Source organism: Bos indicus, chromosome 2, assembly GCF_029378745.1.
Source record: "Bos indicus isolate NIAB-ARS_2022 breed Sahiwal x Tharparkar chromosome 2, NIAB-ARS_B.indTharparkar_mat_pri_1.0, whole genome shotgun sequence".
Taxonomy (NCBI): Eukaryota; Metazoa; Chordata; class Mammalia; order Artiodactyla; family Bovidae; genus Bos; species Bos indicus.
Window position 1 is genome coordinate 104,098,891 of NC_091761.1, and position 18,684 is coordinate 104,117,574.

General features: G+C 40.2%; 1 protein-coding gene across 3 annotated transcripts in view; it reads left to right on the forward strand.

The window, feature by feature from the left end:
- Positions 1-237: 237 nt before the first annotated feature.
- XRCC5 (X-ray repair cross complementing 5) overlaps positions 238-18,684 on the forward strand; it is an 86,761-nt gene continuing 68,314 nt past the window's right edge. For 2 of the 3 annotated variants that reach the window (XM_070771898.1, XM_070771908.1), the window contains exons 1-8: positions 238-406; positions 4,655-4,768; positions 7,560-7,743; positions 8,693-8,741; positions 9,263-9,385; positions 12,220-12,411; positions 15,490-15,604; positions 16,800-16,938. In XM_070771898.1, coding sequence (XP_070627999.1) covers positions 386-406; positions 4,655-4,768; positions 7,560-7,743; positions 8,693-8,741; positions 9,263-9,385; positions 12,220-12,411; positions 15,490-15,604; positions 16,800-16,938 — 937 coding nt within the window. In that variant the 5' untranslated portion in view covers positions 238-385. Of the gene's footprint in view, positions 407-484; positions 782-4,654; positions 4,769-7,559; positions 7,744-8,692; positions 8,742-9,262; positions 9,386-12,219; positions 12,412-15,489; positions 15,605-16,799; positions 16,939-18,684 lie in introns of those variants that run through there. The other variant, XM_070771903.1, reaches the window with a different exon arrangement.

Sequence of the window (18,684 nt, forward strand, 5' to 3'; positions counted from 1 at the left end):
GAGTCAGTTCTTCGCATCAGGTGGCCAAAGTATTGGAGTTTCAGCTTCAACATCAGTCCTTCCAATGAATATTCACGACAGATTTCCTTAAGTTCCTTAAAGTGAAAGTGAAGTCGCTCAGTCGTGTCCGACTCTTTGCGACCGCATGGACTGTATAGCCTACGACGCTCCTCCGTCCACAGTTCCTTAACCAGGGGACAAACGCAGTGAACCCGCGCATGCTCAGAGTCTCGACGCACAATTTCCCCGCCCCTTTCAGGCTCCGCGGGAAGCCGCTTTTACCGCAACACTCCAGGCACTCCAGCTCCGAATCCTGTGGAACTGAGTTTCGGCGCCGCAGGTTCCCGCTCGGAAGAGGCGGTCGAGGCGCTTGTGGGGCAGCAGCATGGCGCGGTCCTGGGATAAGGTAGAAAGACCATTAAGCGTGGGCCTACGTCTATGCCTGGGGTCCGGAAAAGGTGGTTCGGCAGCAGGAATCATGGGATCACGGCGGTGCCATGGAGTGAGGAGGGGAGTTCCCGGTGGTGGGCTGATCGAGCGATGCGCTGTGAGAAAAACTGGGCATTTGGAGTCTGAAAAATGGGAATTGGAGCCTCGCCCAGTCCCCACCCCCGCCGCCTCCTCAGTCCTTCCGTGCTTACTTTATCGCCACCGGTCCACATTCTGTCCCCATCCCACTCCGACCTCTCCTCGGTACCTCTCCATCTCCAGCCTGCCTCCAACTCCTCCATTACTTCTGAATCTGGTTTGTAAAAATCTGTGAGGATGGACGTTAGTTATGGTAAGCACCAATCCCACAGTCTCGTAAAACATCAGAGAGGGATTGCAAGTGAAATAATTTGAAATGTAAAACATTCTTATTGTTGTTGTTTAGTCGCTAAGCCGCGTCTGACTCTTGCAACCCCATGGACTGTTGCCTGCCAGGCTCCTCTGTCCCTGGATTTCCCAGGCAAGAATGCTGGAGTCAGTTGCCATTTGCTTCTCCAGAGGATCTAACCAACCCAGAGATCACTGAGCCACCTGGGAAGCCCCGTTCTATTATTACCTCTATAGTAATCGAGTATCAAATATTTTGCATTTATTGAAAGCTTACTCTGATGAAGCACTGGTCTAAAGGTTTTATTCCTGTCTTACTTAATCTTCACAACAAGCCCAGAAGTTGAAACATTTTTTCTCCTTTACAGTTGAGAAAGCAAAGCTTAAAAAAAAAAAAAAAAGCAAAGCTTAAAGAAAGTGATTAGCCCCAAGGTCACCCAGTCCATAAGCAGTAGAATCCGAATTTGAACACAAGCTTTCTGCTCTCAGAGCTCTCAAGAATGTTTCTCTTGCTAGGAATCGATGATTCTCAGTGACCCAGGTTAATAACGTATGGTGATGAATTTTTTAAATAGTGTTTTCAATATAGGCAGAAAGTGGTACTTGTCTCTGAGGGATCATAGAGGTAGGTGTGTTCAGAGGAGTTGTTCATTCATCCATCCATCTGTAATCTCAAGAACTAGGCCCTTTATTAGGCAACTGGTATACAGATAAGATTGGAGAAGGAAATGGCAGCCCACTCCAGTGTTCTTGCCTGGAGAATCCCAGAGACGGGGGAGCCTGGTGGGCTGCCGTCTATGGGGTCACAGAGTCGGACACGACTGAAGTGACTTGGCAGCATACAGATTAAGATAGGAGTTGGAGCAGGTGATCCCTAGTGCCCTCACCTCCCCATAGGGAAATAACTGATTAAAATGGTTATAAACATATGCCACGTACCTCCTTTATTCCTTTCAGCTGCTGAAAACTTTCAGCTCTAATAAAGCAGATGTTTATAGCAGGTGGACTTATAGCAAAATTCTAATACCCTCGTTGCTTCAGTGTTTAAATGGCGGGCGGAGCGGGGCGGGGCGGAGGGGGGAGGTTGGTCACTATGCCACTCAGTTTCTTTTTCCTGGTTTTCTTCCTGCTGTCAGAAAAGAACTTGAGATACTACATAGATCATTCTCTGCTTTCAGATAAGAAGTTCCATACTGTGAAACCCTTTGTTGACATTTTTTGGATAGCTGATTCCTGGCAAAGGACCTTTAGTCCTCTTTTTTTTAGAGTTTTCTTTTTTAAAAGTAGCTTTATGAACTTATTTATATATTAAGTAAGTACAGCAGCATATTTGGGGACTCTTTAACTTTTTTAAAGATTGTTATGCTCAGAGCATTGAAAGTATGGGATGTAAATTTTTTTGCTCTCAAAGGAATTTCTCCAAACATGCTATTTATAACCTGGAGCTCTCTTAATATTAGTACATTATGTTTAATTTTTTGTAAATTAGGGGAAAACTTAAATAGTCTTTCCTTTCCATAGTTTTTGCCTTGCCTGAGATGTAACCAAATTAGATATCATCTGTAATGTCCCTGATAGGAGCTCACCCAGGTTTTTCAAAGAATTCTAGGGTCAGGAGATAGTTGTTTCAGAAAACAATTTCACTGATTACTTCTAGGTATCATTTTTTCTTCCCTTCAGTTTAGTTCAGTTGCTCATTCGTATCCGACTCTTTGTGACCCCATGGACTGCAGCACACCAGGCCTTGCTGTCCATCACCAATTCCCAAAGTTTACTCAAACTCATGTCCATTGAGTCGGTGATGCCATCCAACCATCTCATCCTCTATCGTCCCTTTCTCCTCCTGCCTTCAATCTTTCCCAGCATCAGGGTCTTTTCCAGTGAGTCAGTTCTTCGCATCAGGTAGCCAAAGTATTGGAGTTTCAGCTTCAGCATCAGTCCTTCCAATGAATATTCAGGACTGATCTCCTTCAGAATGGACTGGTTGGATCTCCTTGCAGTCTAAGGGACTCTCAAGAGTCTTCTCCAACACCACAGTTCAAAAGTATCATTCTTCAGCGCTCAGTTTTCTTTACTCTCACATCCAACTCTGTAAGTCCAACTCTTACATCCATACATGACTCCTGGAAAAACCATAACTGTGACAAGACAGACCTTTGTTGGCAAAGTAATGTCTCTACTTTTTAATATGCTGTCTAGGTTGGTCATAATGGACTCAAATCAATTTCCATGTAACTTCCATCTGTTAATCCTATTATCTCTCTTGCAGAGCTGTTTTTTTGTAACACAGCTGTCAACTATATGAGGATAACAGTCAGGTTCCTCTAAATCTTCTTGTCTGGTTCAAATAGCCAGTTTTTTTCCACCTGTTCCTCTCATCAAAAATGCTCCAGATCCTTCTCTAACCTGCTTATTTCATGTTCGGTTGTAATTAGTCTTATAAGATGTGATGGTCAGAACTGCTCAGTTTGTCAAATGTGGTGCAGTCAGTACAAAGCATAGGTGAGACTGTCAGTCAATGTCAGATAATGTTAACTCTGGAAAAGACTTTAGATCTCATTTAGTCCACTTAGTCCAACAACTGCTTCCTGCCTCCACAGATTAGCAGTGAAGTTAAGTGATGTGCCTGAGAATGTAGCTATTTGGTAAAAAAGATGGGACTGATTCCAGGTCTCCAGATTGCTAATCTAGTCTTTTAAAAAAAAAAAAAAAAAACAGTAAACCTGTCTTTTCCTTCCATGAATTTACTACAACATTGAAAATATTTTTTACCGTACCATTTAGGACCAAAAATATTTTAGAGGGTGGGATAGGGTAAATATGGGGAATCTACTACTGTAGCCATGCCATGCTGGTGACATTTTATAATCCACCCTGAAATTGTGAGCTGCTGTTTGTTTAGGTCTCCTCCAACCCAATTCAGTTAAGTTTTGGATGCCAAATGTAGGACTTTACATGTATCCGTTTTACTTTCAGTTTATGTTTGCCCTATTTCCTTAGTCCCCAATATGCATGATTACTAGCCAATGACTAGAGTCTTTATTCGGTTTCCTCTCCCTGCGATTCCCCTCATTCACAGGACTTACTCCTACTCATCCTTTAGTTCACCCAAGGATCGTGTCTAGAAAGTCTTTCCACTTCCTTACCTGTCCTCTATCACTTCCACTAGTCTTGGGTAGATGCCCCTCCTATGTGCTGTCTCAGTGCCCACTGCATACCTCGGTCATGGAATATTGTGCTGGTATCATTGGGGTCTGTGTCCCCTACAAGAATAGATTTGGTGTCTTAGTCTTCATTTTAGATTCTCAGTGTACAAACTGATTCGAATTATTGGAGTATATCATTTTAGCATATATAGATTGTGACAGTCACCTATTGCCACAAAAATGCTTTATGACAAACTATACTCCAAATCAGTGGCTTGCAACAAAAGCATCTGTCCTCATGCCGTAGGGCTGCAGATCAGTTGAATTTTGGGTTTGATGGATTCGGGGCTGAGCTGGGCTGGACTTAGCTCTTGCCTGCAGGTTGTTTTCGGATCTGCTCCCCATGGGTTTATGCTCAGGCTCAGGCCAAAGGAGCAGCAGCTGCTTGGAGCATGCTCCTGTCCTGGCAGGTGAAATACTTTGTAGCTTTCAGAAATAGCAGGACTATTTAAAGTTTCTCCACAGTAAAAATTCATATGTCTTACATCCATTCTCTACATTGAACAACTCCCCTCCCTTTATCATGCATCCCCTGAATATATGAGTGAAATAAGCAAAGGACATGTCCTTTGTTTTATTTTTTTAATGACCATTAATATTTTCTCACACACTCTCTGGGACTTCATTTCTAGGCAGCAGTGGTGCTGTGTATGGATGTGGGCTTGGCCATGAGTAACTCCTTTCCTGATGAAGAATCCCCATTTGAACTAGCAAAGAAGGTGATGACCATGTTTGTGCAGCGACAGGTAAGATTCAGAATGGTCTTGAGCTTGTAACTCATGGTTTAACTGTCTATGGCTTCAACTTAGTAGTGCAAGATGCCCGCTTCTTTATGTTGTCCACCCTTGGTATTTGGGGTAATCTGAGGAGTTATTCTTATACACACTCACGTGCAAGTCCAGCTGCCATTAGAGCCTGATGTTTTTTCTTGTCTCGTTTTGGCTCCTCCACTGGATATGGCAGCTTTTCCGAAACAAGAGGCAATGTAATGTTTAAATATGTAACTGCTATAGCTAGATGACCTGGGTTTGAATCCTTGCTCTGCCATGTCACTTACTAACCTTGCTATCTTGATTAAGTCTTTCAACTACCCTGTGCCTATTCCATTTACCTTTTACTGGTTACAAACTACCCTCCCAAAACTTAATGTCTTAAATGACAGTTAAAAAAAAGTCATCCCTTGTGGTTTTGTGAGATAACTGGGTGTCTGAGACGGGTAGTTCTCTCTGAGGCCTCTCGTGAGGGTGCACTCAGTGGTGGCTGGGGCTGCGTCATCTCAAGGTTCGGTGAGGCCCTACCTATGCATCCGAGATGTCTCAGTCCCGTGGCTGACAGTGTTGCCTTCTGGTGGCTGTGTGCTCAGTTGGGCCTGTCCCCCAGAACCCTTACATGTGGCCTCTCCGTGTAGCTTGGGATGCTCAGTATAGCAGTTGGTTCTAAATTTCTAAGACTGGATATTCTAAGAGACCTGGTTATGTGACTTTTATGACCTAGCTCTATAAGACCCAGAAAGTCATTTCCACTGCCTTCTGTTAGGTCACTTAGGTAGCTCACGTTCAGTGGGGGAGAAGGGGGTGGGAGCTGGACTCCCGTGCTGTTTTCAAGAGTAGCCTCTAGGTTCAGAGGGAGGAGGAATGGATGGAGGCCACTTTGAAGACGTGATGCCGCAGCGTCCTTTGTGTCAAAAGGGGGAAAATAATAGTACCTCTAAGAAGAAAGTGCTTAGAACAGTACTTGGCGTATTGTAAACACGGTATATGTTTTTATTATCATTATTACTACAGTTACTCATTTCTGCCCTTTCCACCTGGTTTGACTGCTGCTTTTGCTAAGTCCATGAAGCTCTGCCGGACACCTCTGTGCTTCTTCTGGGTGTTAGCTTTTCCACTTGGAACTAGTACCTACCACCTGTCATCCTAGAGTTTTTTTTTTTTTTAACAAATTCTGATAACCTGAAGCCCTAATCTAATGTCTTAAAGAAGACAAGGATGCTCTTAACCCCATTCTTGGTTATAGTAATTAGTGTCGTGACACTTAAGTAGTGGGGTTGTGGCCCCGTGTACTGTGTGTGTAGTTTTAAAGAGTAACAGTGCTTTCAGTCATTATTTGTGGCTCTGCCCCTTGCATGGGAGTCAGAGTGAATCTGGAAGGCCAGGAGACAAAACCTGGTACCACTCCATGCTGCATGCAATTTCCCCCCCCTCTCCTGGCTGAGATTATGTCATCAAGTAAGACTACCTTGCGTCAAGATGAATACTTGTGTGGGATACAGCTAGAACTCTCACTGGCCCGCCCCACCGGTGTGCTGGAAATATCTGAACCCCAGCAACTGGGACCTTCCTTCCATGTGCAACCGGCGGTTGTAGCTGGAATTGCTAACAGAGCAGAGAGAGATGAGGAACAACAGAATCCCACCCTTAACCCATAATGCAGCATTCTTCTTACCAATGGCTTATGTTAGTGGGCAGGTGGGAACAGGACTGCGTTTTGTGTCATACTATGTCTTGTTTTTTAAATTTCATTACGAAATGCTTTGTAAAAGAAGCAAGTACAGAGAACAATATAATGGAAAGCTGTTTTCCCATTGTCTAGAGCTATATCGCCCTAAAGTTTTACACTATTTGTTTGATTTCTTTTCTTTCTTAAAAAATCTTAAATTAAGGCCTCCTGTGTGTCTCCTCCTAACACTTTTCTTTCTTCTTCCTCCCCTCCTTTCCTCAGAATTTTCAGTTATTACTGTGCATATTTTATACTTTGGTTTAAGTGTATTTGTAAATAATATTTAGTATTGTATGAAGCTCTCAAAAGTATATGTCATAGTATTATGCAGTACATATAATTCCACAAGTTACTTTTTCTCAACCTTATGTTTTTGAGATTTATCCATGTTGGTAAACACTGAACAAATTCATTTTTTTTTTTAACTAGGGTATAATATTCCATTGTTAAATATTTTGCAGTGTGTTTTTGGATTCTTCAGTTGACTGTTTAAAGTTTTGCCCTGTTTGAACAGTGCTGAAGTGAACTTGAACTTTCTTGTTCCTTGTTGTCTTGTGTACATATGTAAGGGCTTCTCTATAGTATATATACCTACAGGTGAAATTGCTGGGATATAGAATATGAACCAGTAATTTTCTTTTAATCTCTGGAAATTTTCAACCAGGGATAGTCATTCCAGAAAGACAGACTAAAATCTTTTCAAATCATCTGTAATTAGTTTTCGCTGAGAATGAGAGTCTGATTTGGGTGGAAGCACATCAAAGAAACTCATCAAAAGCAGTTAGTGCCCACCCATTCCTCCACCACAAAGTGTGTTGAAAGGACAGGACCTTTAGTCAATGAAGAAGTCCACTTAGAACCTAGGAACTGTCACTGCCCATCAATCCCAGGGGCCAGTTAGCCCAGTATCCTGTTGTTGCCAATGGCCCCAGGGGCTTCCCCAGGGGAAATATGCTTGTCTTGCTCCCAGAAGGTTAATTATCTAATGGCCTCCAGGTGATATTGCATGATTTGCAGCCTTCTCACGTACTTCTCTAGGTGTTTGCTGAGAACAAAGATGAAGTTGCGTTGGTCCTTTTTGGTACCGATGGCACCGAGAACGCCCTCGCTGCTGGGGATCAGTATCAGAACATCACAGTGCACAGACATCTGATGTGCCCGGATTTTGACCTGCTGGAGGACATTGAAAGCAAAATCCAGCCAGGTTCTCAGCAAGCTGACCGTATCCTTTTTTCAGCCAGAGACGACTCTGAAGAAATTTCCTTTAACCTAGGGAATTGTCATCTAGTTCAGTGAGGTTCTTTAAGAGTCCTTGCTCTGAGTATATGGACATTTTTGGCGCTGAGGACATCATGGGTGTGAAGCACATTAGGACTTAGTGTGAAATAGTTACACATTAACTGGTTGGGTGGGTGGACTCCAAGCCCATTAATTGGTTGGGTGAGTGGACTTTTAATTACACATTAAAAGGTTGGGTTGGGTGCCTGGACTCCAAGCCCTCCAGTCTCTGCCCTAGTGACATTGAGAGGATGGGAAGTATCAGAAGTGTGTATGTTGACTGTGTGCAGAAGGCATGGTGGTGGCAGTAGTTAGATATGTTTGGATGTAATGCTGTACAAAGAGTACAGCCTTAGCGTTCTCCTAGCCTTCCTGCATAGAGGATATTTGTATGCCAAAAATCAGACTGATGCCCCAACTGTGAGACTTAACAATTTCTTCCACAGGTGTCCTGTTCCTCTTATTTTTTTAAACAGTGATGCCATCTCTGGTCACTGGGAGGTGCTGCTGTGCTGGGAGTGACTTACAGATGCTACATTAGGGCTCACTTCATGTGTAAGAATGGGCTGTAATCACAGAAGATAAGTTCTCGATACAGTAAAATGGCATCATAATTTTTCATTAAATGAGTGGAATATGTGAGATTACCTTTCGGCTTACTTCATTTTTCCTGGTTGTATGTTTTAGGAAGTCTACTTTGATTTTTAATATATATATGGATATATGTTACTGAAATAAACTTGGAAGAAGGGCACTTGGGCAAGTACTTTTAAATCATCACACAGTCAGCCCAGTGTCCACAGGTTCCAGCACTGGGTCTCACTGGGGAAAAGTTGCATTTTGGGGGGATAAAGGGACTGTTTGACGTTATCTTCTGCCCTTAACTAGCTGAGTCCTGGATGCCCTCATCGTCTGCATGGATTTGATTCAAGAAGAAACTTTGTAAGTATCTCAGCTGAAGAGAGTTGGAAATGAACCTCTCAGTGTGGAATCAGACTGTTTGGAAAATGAACCCTTGCACGGTTGTAGTTGTGGTGCCCTGCAAACCCAGGGATTGAACCCAGGTCTCCCGCAATGCAGGTGGATTCTTTACTGTCTGAGCCACCAGGGAGGCCGGGAGAGTTCCTTGTTTATATTCTACCTTCTGAAGGCTGGAAGGGGATCCTTTTTATCATAGTGACCACACCTTTAACTGAGGTGGTTAAAGTTCGGAAATCAGAGACTTAATATTTCCATAATGCTCAAAAATTTTGCCTAAGATGTTTAAAGTGTGAGTCACAACTTTGTTGATTATGTGTTTAGTAAGAACTTAGCATCAACAGCATGTGGACTTCTAGAGTGTAATCACATTGTTAACTGGAGCTAATTGGTTCCTTACCCTTTTTCTGCTCAGTGACCACATTTGAATTTGTAGGAAATGATTCAGAAGAATGATTTGTTAATGTGCTAACTCTGTCTTCTAGAGGAAAGAAGTTTGAGAAGAGGCATATTGAAGTGTTCACTGACCTCAGCAGCCCATTCAGCAGAGATCAGCTGGATATTATAATTCATAACCTGAAGAAATCTGGCATCTCCCTGCAGTTCTTGTAAGACCATACAAATAATAATTGTGGACAGCTCTTGTGCTCTCATGATGCGGTGATAGGACCCCTTCATAGAGCGCTTGGTTTGCAGGAGTCCTCTCTGCTCTTGAGTCAGAATCTGCCACATTAATAACTTCAGCCAGCACTCATTGATTACTCTCTGTGTTCCGGTAACTCTTCTGAGTTTTGATGATAACGGGATGAAAGTCACAGTGAAACATGGGAATTTAGCTCTGTAGCAGACTCAAAGAACTGAGGAATTAGCTTGGAGAATCTCAGGGACGGGGAAGCCTGGTGGGCTGCCGTCTATGGGGTCGCACAGAGTCGGACACGACTGAAGCAACTTAGCAGCAGCAGCATTAAGATCATTCAGTTCATCCCCTGTCTACATAGAAGACTTTACTCAACAGTTACCAGATTGGTAGTGTCTTCTCTTAAATGTCCTGGAGAACTGTGTCTTAAAGACAGTAGATGTTTTTAGGATAGAGAAGAATGTCAACTTGGGAACCATTTTAAACACATATGCTTATTTTTAACTCATTTTCAGATCTAAAGGATACATACACATTTGTAAAATGTAATTTGCTGTGTGTTTTTACAGATGAGGTAACAAACTTAGGGGGAAAATATATTTCATAGTTTTCTAGGGAGACAGTCCCTCCTCTCTCAATAACTTCAATTTCCCCTCCAGGTACTTTATTTTATATCCCTTACAGAAAGTTCTTTTCACTACATTAATCCTTCCAGCTCCATCTAAAACCTGTTTTTCCTTGTCCTATTTTTTGGTAAAACCAGAGTGATAGTATAGAATGTTGAATTATTAGTCTTCTGAGGACACTCATTTTTCAGACTGAAATCTCTACCAGGAAGCCTCCAGCTCCGAGTGGTAAGCCCACGGCTTCTTTAAAATGTCTGCCATGGGGAATTAAGAACCTCTCTTGCATATATGTACTTCTTAAGACTGCTGAGGGGCATCTCCTTTCTGTAGAACTGTAGAAAAATAGTTCAGAATAAGCCATCAAGCTGATACTTGTTAAGATGGTACTTCAGAGAAATTAAGTGCTTTTTAAGTGATTCTTCTTACTGAGTCGAGGTTTTCTCGGCACTTCAAAAGCCCAGCGTGGTTTCTGTTCCCTGCTCATAATCTCAGATGTCTTTACATCCTTCACACGTCCTGTACTTCTGTCAGTTTTACTGGAAAGGGCTACTTTTCCTTTTGTGTGAGCAATACTGTAATCAAGCTGAGACAGAACAGAGCCTTTTCTTCCACTGGCTTGGTATTTGACTGGTTGTTTATAAAATGCTGATTGGATTGTTTAACTCTCTCTTCCTTTGCTGCAAACCTGTAGCATCCAAAGTAGAGTTTTGGGTTTTCTTGTTTGGTGTCTCCCATGTATGATTGATTCTTCTAGTTGGACCAGACCTTCCTGATCCTTTATTTTCATCATCCCTTCTTCCTGGTTGATGCTCTGGAAGCAGCAATAGTCTCATGAAACATGATGTGCCATATCCTGCTCCCTGGAAGCTCTTTTTTCATGTAATGCAGGACATATACATCTGTCATGCAAACAATATGTAGAAAAAAATGTAAACGGGAAGCTCTGTTTTAATAATGGCAAATAAAATGATAAAGGAATCACCTTAAAATCCACATGGGGTCACTAACAGATAATGTTGAGTAAACTGAAGAAGCCATTTGGGTTTCCAGGGACACAGTGGGGTGACGTGCTACAGTGGAAAGAACCTTGCTCTTTCAGTCAGGTGACCAGGTCTTTGCTCATCTTTAGCTATGCGGCTTTGGCTAAATTATTTTGTCTCTGTATATTCCATTTCTTTTCAAAAGATGAAGATAGAAATCTCTACCTATAATATAAAGATGAAATGAGATTGTTTATATGAAAGCATTTATAAAGTGTCATATAGATTATTATCATAAAATGTGTTTCGTTGGTTTGCTTTTCAATTTGTATATTGATTATTGACTATTCCCATGACTGTTGATCCCAATCTAGTTTTAGTCTCATTTCAGTCAAACAACTGGAGTGAAGTAAGAACAAAACTGGTTTTACTTATTTCTAGCAATTAACTGATTTCTGTATAAGAATTTTATATCTAAAATAATGATGATAATGTTTGTGGTGTAAGTATTTTAACACTTTATCTTACTGATCTTTATAATAACCTTGAGAAATCATTAATGGGCATTTGTTTGTTATTTTTGTCTGCCTAGAATGTCACCCAGCTTTTTTCTAGGAAGCATTTCTTCCTACTCTTTAACCTTATGGCTTGAAAGAAAGCTGACCTTCCAGATCTGACCCCCAGGTTACCATTGATTCCTGCTTTTGATGTTGTGCTTTTTGAATTGGAGAGTAGAGGGTTAAACCCTCAGTCCCTCTTTGGTAGTAGAATTGGGCTTTATGCACTTGAGGGTGTTCAGAAGCAATGTGGAGGAGAGAGCAGGCCAGCATAAAGGCAAATGAAGATGAAATACAGAGATAGAGTGAAAGGCTCACAGAATCCCTGTGGTGGTTGAGACTTTGGATCTAGTCATCCTAAGGCCATGTGCAGCCTCGCTCTTTGAATTATTTTGTTATGTAAGCCAATAAATTTCCCCCATAAAATCCAAACCAAAGAGGTTTCAGTTACTTGAAACTGGTAAGAGTACTGGCTAAGGTAGCTGAGTGCTATTTGACAGCTGAGAAACGTAAAGCTCAGAGAAGTTGACTGACATGCCCATTTTCTCACAGCTAGTGAGTGACAGTTACAGAATTGGAACCCAGTTTATCATTTGGCTTCAGAACTTGTGTTCTTAACTACTGCTGATCTTTTCTTGGTAGTTTGCCTTTCCCGATTGGCAAGCAAGGTGGAACTGGGGACAGAGGAGATGGCAGCTTGCTCTCAGACCACCATGGGCCTTCCTTTCCTCCAAAAGGAATCACCGAGCAGCAAAAAGAAGGTATTCAGATGGTGAAAAAGGTGATGATGTCTTTAGAAGGTGAAGATGGGCTGGAGGAAATTTATTCCTTTAGGTAAGAAGTGAAAACATTGTCTACAAATTTCAGTTGTAAGCATATTCATTTCTCTTTTGATCAGAGAGCTCTCTAATGCTTTTCCTTTCCTGAGCCATTCTTGAATTAACAGTTATACTAACACTTTAATAAATACTCTGGTTTTTATTAAAAAAATGGTATACCAGCCTCTAATCCTTTTCTTTGAAGTTTGCATGGTTGGCACAAGGTTGCTCCTTTATTTCCAGGACTGTCAGGAGAGGTTGGAAATATATAGATATAATGAAAGATTTAACAAGTCAAATGATAAAAGATGAGGTGGTAGATTTCTTCTTTATGCCAAGCTTGGGATACATTTCTCAGGCCCTTCCTTGTCATACACCTAAAAAATATTCTTAATTATAAAAGTGGTATCAGATCTGAGATAATACTCAGTATCCTCTTGTCCTCTGATTTAGGTTTGGGAGGCAGTATACTATAATATAGTAATTTTTTGCCATTTATTTATTTATTTTTAGCTTTTTGACTGTGCTGTGCAGTGTGCATCCGGACCAGGGTTCAAACCCATGCCCGCTGCCGTGGAAGTGCAGTGTCTTAACCACTAGACTGCCAGAGAAGTCCCTATATATAATAGAGTGATTTTTTTTTTTTTTTAAAGCTTTTGTCACAAAATAGTTTGGTCAGGCAAACACAAAACAAAACCCCCAAATTTATAACCTACTTATTCCATATGGGCTTTGTAAAGGCAAGAAATGTGAAATCCCGGAAGTACCATGTAACAATAAAGCAAGCTGCTTTTTTCAGCCATCCAGAGATGGTGGAAGAGACTGTTATTCTCTGTTGGAATTGGATATGCACTTAGTTTGAGCAAAGAACATGACAAGGGCCCCTGGCATCTAGAATGGTGTATATTTGAGGGGCTTGATTTGGTAAAAGTGGTGGCGGCATACTCTACTGCACAGTATTCCTTTTTTAGAGTTTCAGATTTTCAGGAATACTACCTAATGTTAAAGAATTCATTTCAGTTTATCAATAAATACACAAAGCACGAGCCTTTTAAATAAAATTCTTAATTGTTGAAGTAGATCAACAATTAAGATTTTTTTGAGTAGTGATAGTGTATATCTGCTCTAATTTTTCTTCTCAATCACAATTTTTACATAATTCTAATGAGCTATAGTTGATAAGTGATAAACCTGCTTTTCTAAGTATAGATACTCTTGGAAAATTGCAGGTAAATGGGGATTTTGGAAATTAAACTGTAATTTCCCAAGGGATTGGTGAAAGAATCAAAGAGGAATCCTATAAAGTGATGTTTCTTTGTCTTAGTATATGTTCTAATTGTAATACATTCGAATGTGTTTTTCTAAATTATTCTCTCAAATTTGAACATGGCTTGCTTTAATGTGGGAATACATGTCTGAAGTGAACACGTTCACCATGATATTGAAAGAATTATCGGCCAATAAAATTATTGTTAAGAGTTTCTTACAGCAAGGAGGGAAATTACTATGTGTTGTCCTCACCTTTTTTTAAATGTTTTTTTATTTGGCTGCACTGGATCTTAATTGCTGCATGCAGAGTCTTTAGTTGTGACACATGGGATCTAGTTTCCAGGGTTAGAACCCAGGGCCTCTGCTTTGGGCGTGCAGTCTTAACCACTGGACTACCAGGCAAGTCTCTCTTCCCATTTTTGAAGCTATGTTGATTTCAGGTCTCCCATGAAGGTATGGATCAGAACTTGGCCATCTGATATAGTAGCCATTATCCATAGGTGGCTACTTAAATTTAAATTCAGTAAAATTACATAAAATTAAAACTCTAGCCCCTCAGTCATACTCTCCACAGTTCAAGTGCTCAGTAGCCTACTGTACAGGCACAGTTGGAAATACAACACTTCCCTCATTGCACAGAGTGCTACAGGACAGCCCAGTGCTAGGCTTATTCTTATCTAGAAGATGTTAGTGGGAGATAACGTGACTTCTAATTTGGGGAGGTTCATATCTACTGCAGAATTTATCCAGTTGTTCTTAGATGTTACCTATAAAATGCTGATCTTCAGAACTTCCCCTGGAACAGAATCCAAACCTCTTGATTATTTTAGACATGACTCATAGTACAACTAGCAATGTCCTGTGAGGCAGGTGAAACCTGATTTCAGACCCACTCCTTCTTCAACGAATACAAAGCCAAGGTGTACCATAAGCTTTGGAGCAGAGTATCAGGTAGAATATCTACTATTCATTGTAAATTGTTCCTGAAAATCGGAGTCTCTTGAGGCCTGTTTGTCCGTAACTCTGGATAATGCCAGATAATCCTTAGTGAATTCCATAAGTTCCACCTCTCGCATGTATTTTTCTTTGCTATATTTGATCAGGAACCAGATGAAAGTAGAGTTGATCTTCACTAATGTTCAAAGGAACTAGCTCTGTACATTGTGTTTGCTACTTCCCAGTTCCCCTTCCCTGCCGACTGAGAAACGTAGGATTATTATATCTGCTTTATTTTAAGACAGTATGGACTGCTCAGTTCCTTTATCTCCTGAAAGATCATTTTCTAACTCTCTCCACAATGTGCATATACTCATCATGTCTTTTATTTAAGAGAATGGAAACGAACTAAAGAATTGCGGAGTTAAATGACATTGAACAGTGACATTATAGGATGGAGCCCACCCTTTGATATCCTAGAGTAGGGCTTTTTATCCTGAGGTCTGTGATTTTAAGGGAGTTGTGCAAATGCATTTATGAATGTGCTTGTATCATATCCTCACAGTGTCCTTGATCCTGAAAAAAAAAAAAAATGTTACAAACAACTGGCTGAGTTGAAAGAAAAGATTGAATGAGGGAAGATAGAGATGTTCCTTTTCACCTGTTAGTGAAATTCAGCTGGGATTCAGCTCCTTCCTCAGCCAACTCATTTGTACTCTGGCTCTCTCCCAACTGAGAGTTGCCACAAGTTTTTGCTTGTCATCACCTGCTGTTCCTCTCTTTATGATCAACAGCATCTCACTTCTCAGTCTAGAAAACTAAATGCAACATCCAGCAAAGGTTAACATTTTAAAATTGCTGCTTTCATAATACATTTTTCTTTGTTAAGTGAGGCTCTGAGACAGCTGTGTGTCTTTAAGAAAACTGAGAGGCGTTCCATGCCCTGGTCCTGTCAACTGACCATTGGCTCCAATTTGTCTATAAAGATTGTGGCTTATAAATCGGTAAGTGGTAGGTACACATTTTTTAAAGAAATGTTACCAGGCAGACAAATGTGCTTATATAAGAAACTGGCAATTCATGTGTGGGTTATTCAAAACCATAATTACTGCTTCTCTAACTGCTCTCCCTGTTTATTTCATCTCTATTTAGCTTTTATGTAAAAAGCATACTAGGAGAGGAACTTTTAAGAATTGTCTGTAATAGAAGTTGGTTCCCTCCTCTTTCTCTTTCTCTCCATTGACAATTGATTGTTAATCACAAGTTTCAAGTCTTTCCCTCTCCTTTTCTTTTTTAAAAGAAAGAAAATGCATTAAAAAAAAGAAAAGTTGCATTATTGTAGTATTGTAGCAGAAATACAGATACAAACCAGAGTTAAGCTCAGAGTTTTTAAAGCTCAGTCCCATCTAATTCAATTATAAATGATCTGGTAGTAATAGCATCTAAAAAATATGAGTACATTTTGACCTATTAGTGTGAAATGGCCTCTTTGTAGCATATGTGCATAATAGCACACTTTCAAAAATGAGTTGTTTTTGGTGATGACTTGATGACATACCAGTTTGAATGTCAGCCTCTGATCCATGCCTCCACATGACCCTCCTTGCCTTTTTTCTTTAAATGTACAAAATAAATATATAAACACACTTAAATATATAAAATGTAAAAAGCATGTTTTTTTATAAACTGTTTTTTTTTTCTTTTAATATTCAAGGACTTAATTCCAAAGCATACTACATGCATGAGCACCATGGAGGTACTTCAAGGCCTAGAATAGTGTCCCTGAGAATGAGAATAAGTCTCTTGCCTTTTTTTTCCCTTTTGGTAGCTTCTTTTTCGTATTTTCTTATTGATTTCTGACTACTGATAGACTGCTTTCCCCTTTCTTCTCTATTGAAAAAGTATGGTAACAAAATGTAGGGTCTTCTTTTATTAAACAGTCTGTGGGTTTTGCATAGAAAGTGTTTGAGTATCTATGAATATTAATATTTATCTATGGATTACCCTTGGGGAAAATAAAATGTAGAAAGGATTATAAAATAAAATTTCCACAGTAAGCCAGAGACGACAAACCAGTGTAGCTGGAGTGATTGTTTTGGATTTTTTTCTGTAAAGCAGAGAATGTATTAGTTTTTCCTCTTTCTTCAGTCTGAATCCTGACTTTCCTTGTTTTCCCTTTATTTTTCTTTCGGAAATCAGATTACACAGGAGAAGGTTAAAAAGTGTTGGACAGTTGTGGATGCAAGAACTCTGAAAAAAGAAGCTATACAAAAAGAAACAGTTTATTGCTTGAATGATGATGATGAAACTGAAGTTTCAAAAGAGGATACTATTCAAGGTATTATGCCAGTGAGAGTTTCACTGTTTCCTGGAAGATTTTCTTCAAGATGATATGAGGCAGGCTAGGTTTTGTATTGTTATTTGTCTAGAGACACATCTGTGTGAGGGAATCATGGGATGCTGGGTTCTGTAACTCATCTACTGGGGTTTGGGCAGGGCTGTTCTGAAACAGGAGTATGCTCATGCATTCGGTCTCTCTGGGTTTTATTTATTTTTAATTGTTGATGATTGCTTTACAATACTGGTTTGATTTCTATCATACATCAACATGAATTAACCATAGGTGTACATATGTCCCCTCCCTCTTGAATCTGTCTCCCACTTCCCACCCATTCCCACCCTTCTAGATTATTACAGAGCCCCAGTTTGAGTTCCCTGAGTTGTATAGCAAATTCCCATTGGCTGTCTGTTTACATGTGTTAGTGTATATGCTTCCATGCTACTCTCTCCATTCATCTCACTCTCTCCCTCTTCTCAAGTGACAGGACTTAATACTTGGCTTTGTTTTGAAGTCTGAAGCTTACTAGCTAGGCAAATGCTTATATTAACATGGGTGAAGCAACTTTTTTTGCGAATCTTTGACTTCCATGGTGATCATTTTTCTAAATGCCAATTTCAGGTCTCATAATGTGCCAGATTAGCTCCCTTAAGGTAATTTAGGGGTTAAAAAAATTATTTATATTTGTCATGTTGCTTTATATTCATTGGGATCTTTAGAGTTGTACTTCGTATATTTATATGCATTAGCTCTGTAGAGTGTATTTAGATCATGTCTCTATCCAGAGAGCTTAGAAGCCAGCTGAATGTTCAAGAGCTAAAGTGATAAGATACCAAATGATGGTTAAGATAGAAGCCAGAGTCTTTATATAATAAATTTATCACCAGACTACTATGTGCTAAATAGTCTCAGTATAATTTTAATTTACAAGCCTTGAAAAAATTCCTTTTATCTGTGTGGCATTGTATCACAGTGTTTGTGTATATTTATATGTTTTGCAGGGTTTCAGGGGGTAGGAGAGTGATTAAAAGTGGTAATGGTTATGCCTCCTTTCTTTGTTCTCATGAGTTATATTTAGAATGTAATTACCATCCCATCATCTCTACTAATTCTTTAATTCAGCTTATCGGTAGAGTGTGGTTAAGAACAGAAATTTTGGAGTCAGACTGGTTAGAATCTTGGCTCCACTACTTGCTAGTCATTTAATCCTAGTATAATGACTGTCTCATAGTAGGAGGATTAACATGATTAAGGGCATAAGACCAGAAAAGTAGAGGGCCTTCTCAGTGATACTGAGTAGTTGGGTAAGATGTACTGGGCATATACAGATTCGTGGTCAGAGCAGTATATAAAAGACAACCTGCATTTTCTCTTTTAATCTTCACAGCAAGCAGTGAAGTAGGCACTCTTGTCCCCATTTTACAGATAAGAGAACTGAGGCTGAAAGACATTCATTAACATGTGCAGTATCACATAGTTAACAGCTAGTAGATTTGAACCCAGGGCTGCAAGAGTCTGTGTTTCTCCATACTATTCTGAGTTAGGAAGGGTTCTGAATGATACACTGAAGAGTTGATGCTTAATTTTGAGAGCAGCATGAAGCTGTTTATAATTTTGAGGAGCAGAATCTCAGAGTTGTGTTTTAAGACGATTAATAGGACATATGGATATAGGATGGATTGGAAGGAGAAGGGACTAGACATGAGGGTGCCAATTCTTTTGGTTGCAAGCAAAGAAAGCAACTCT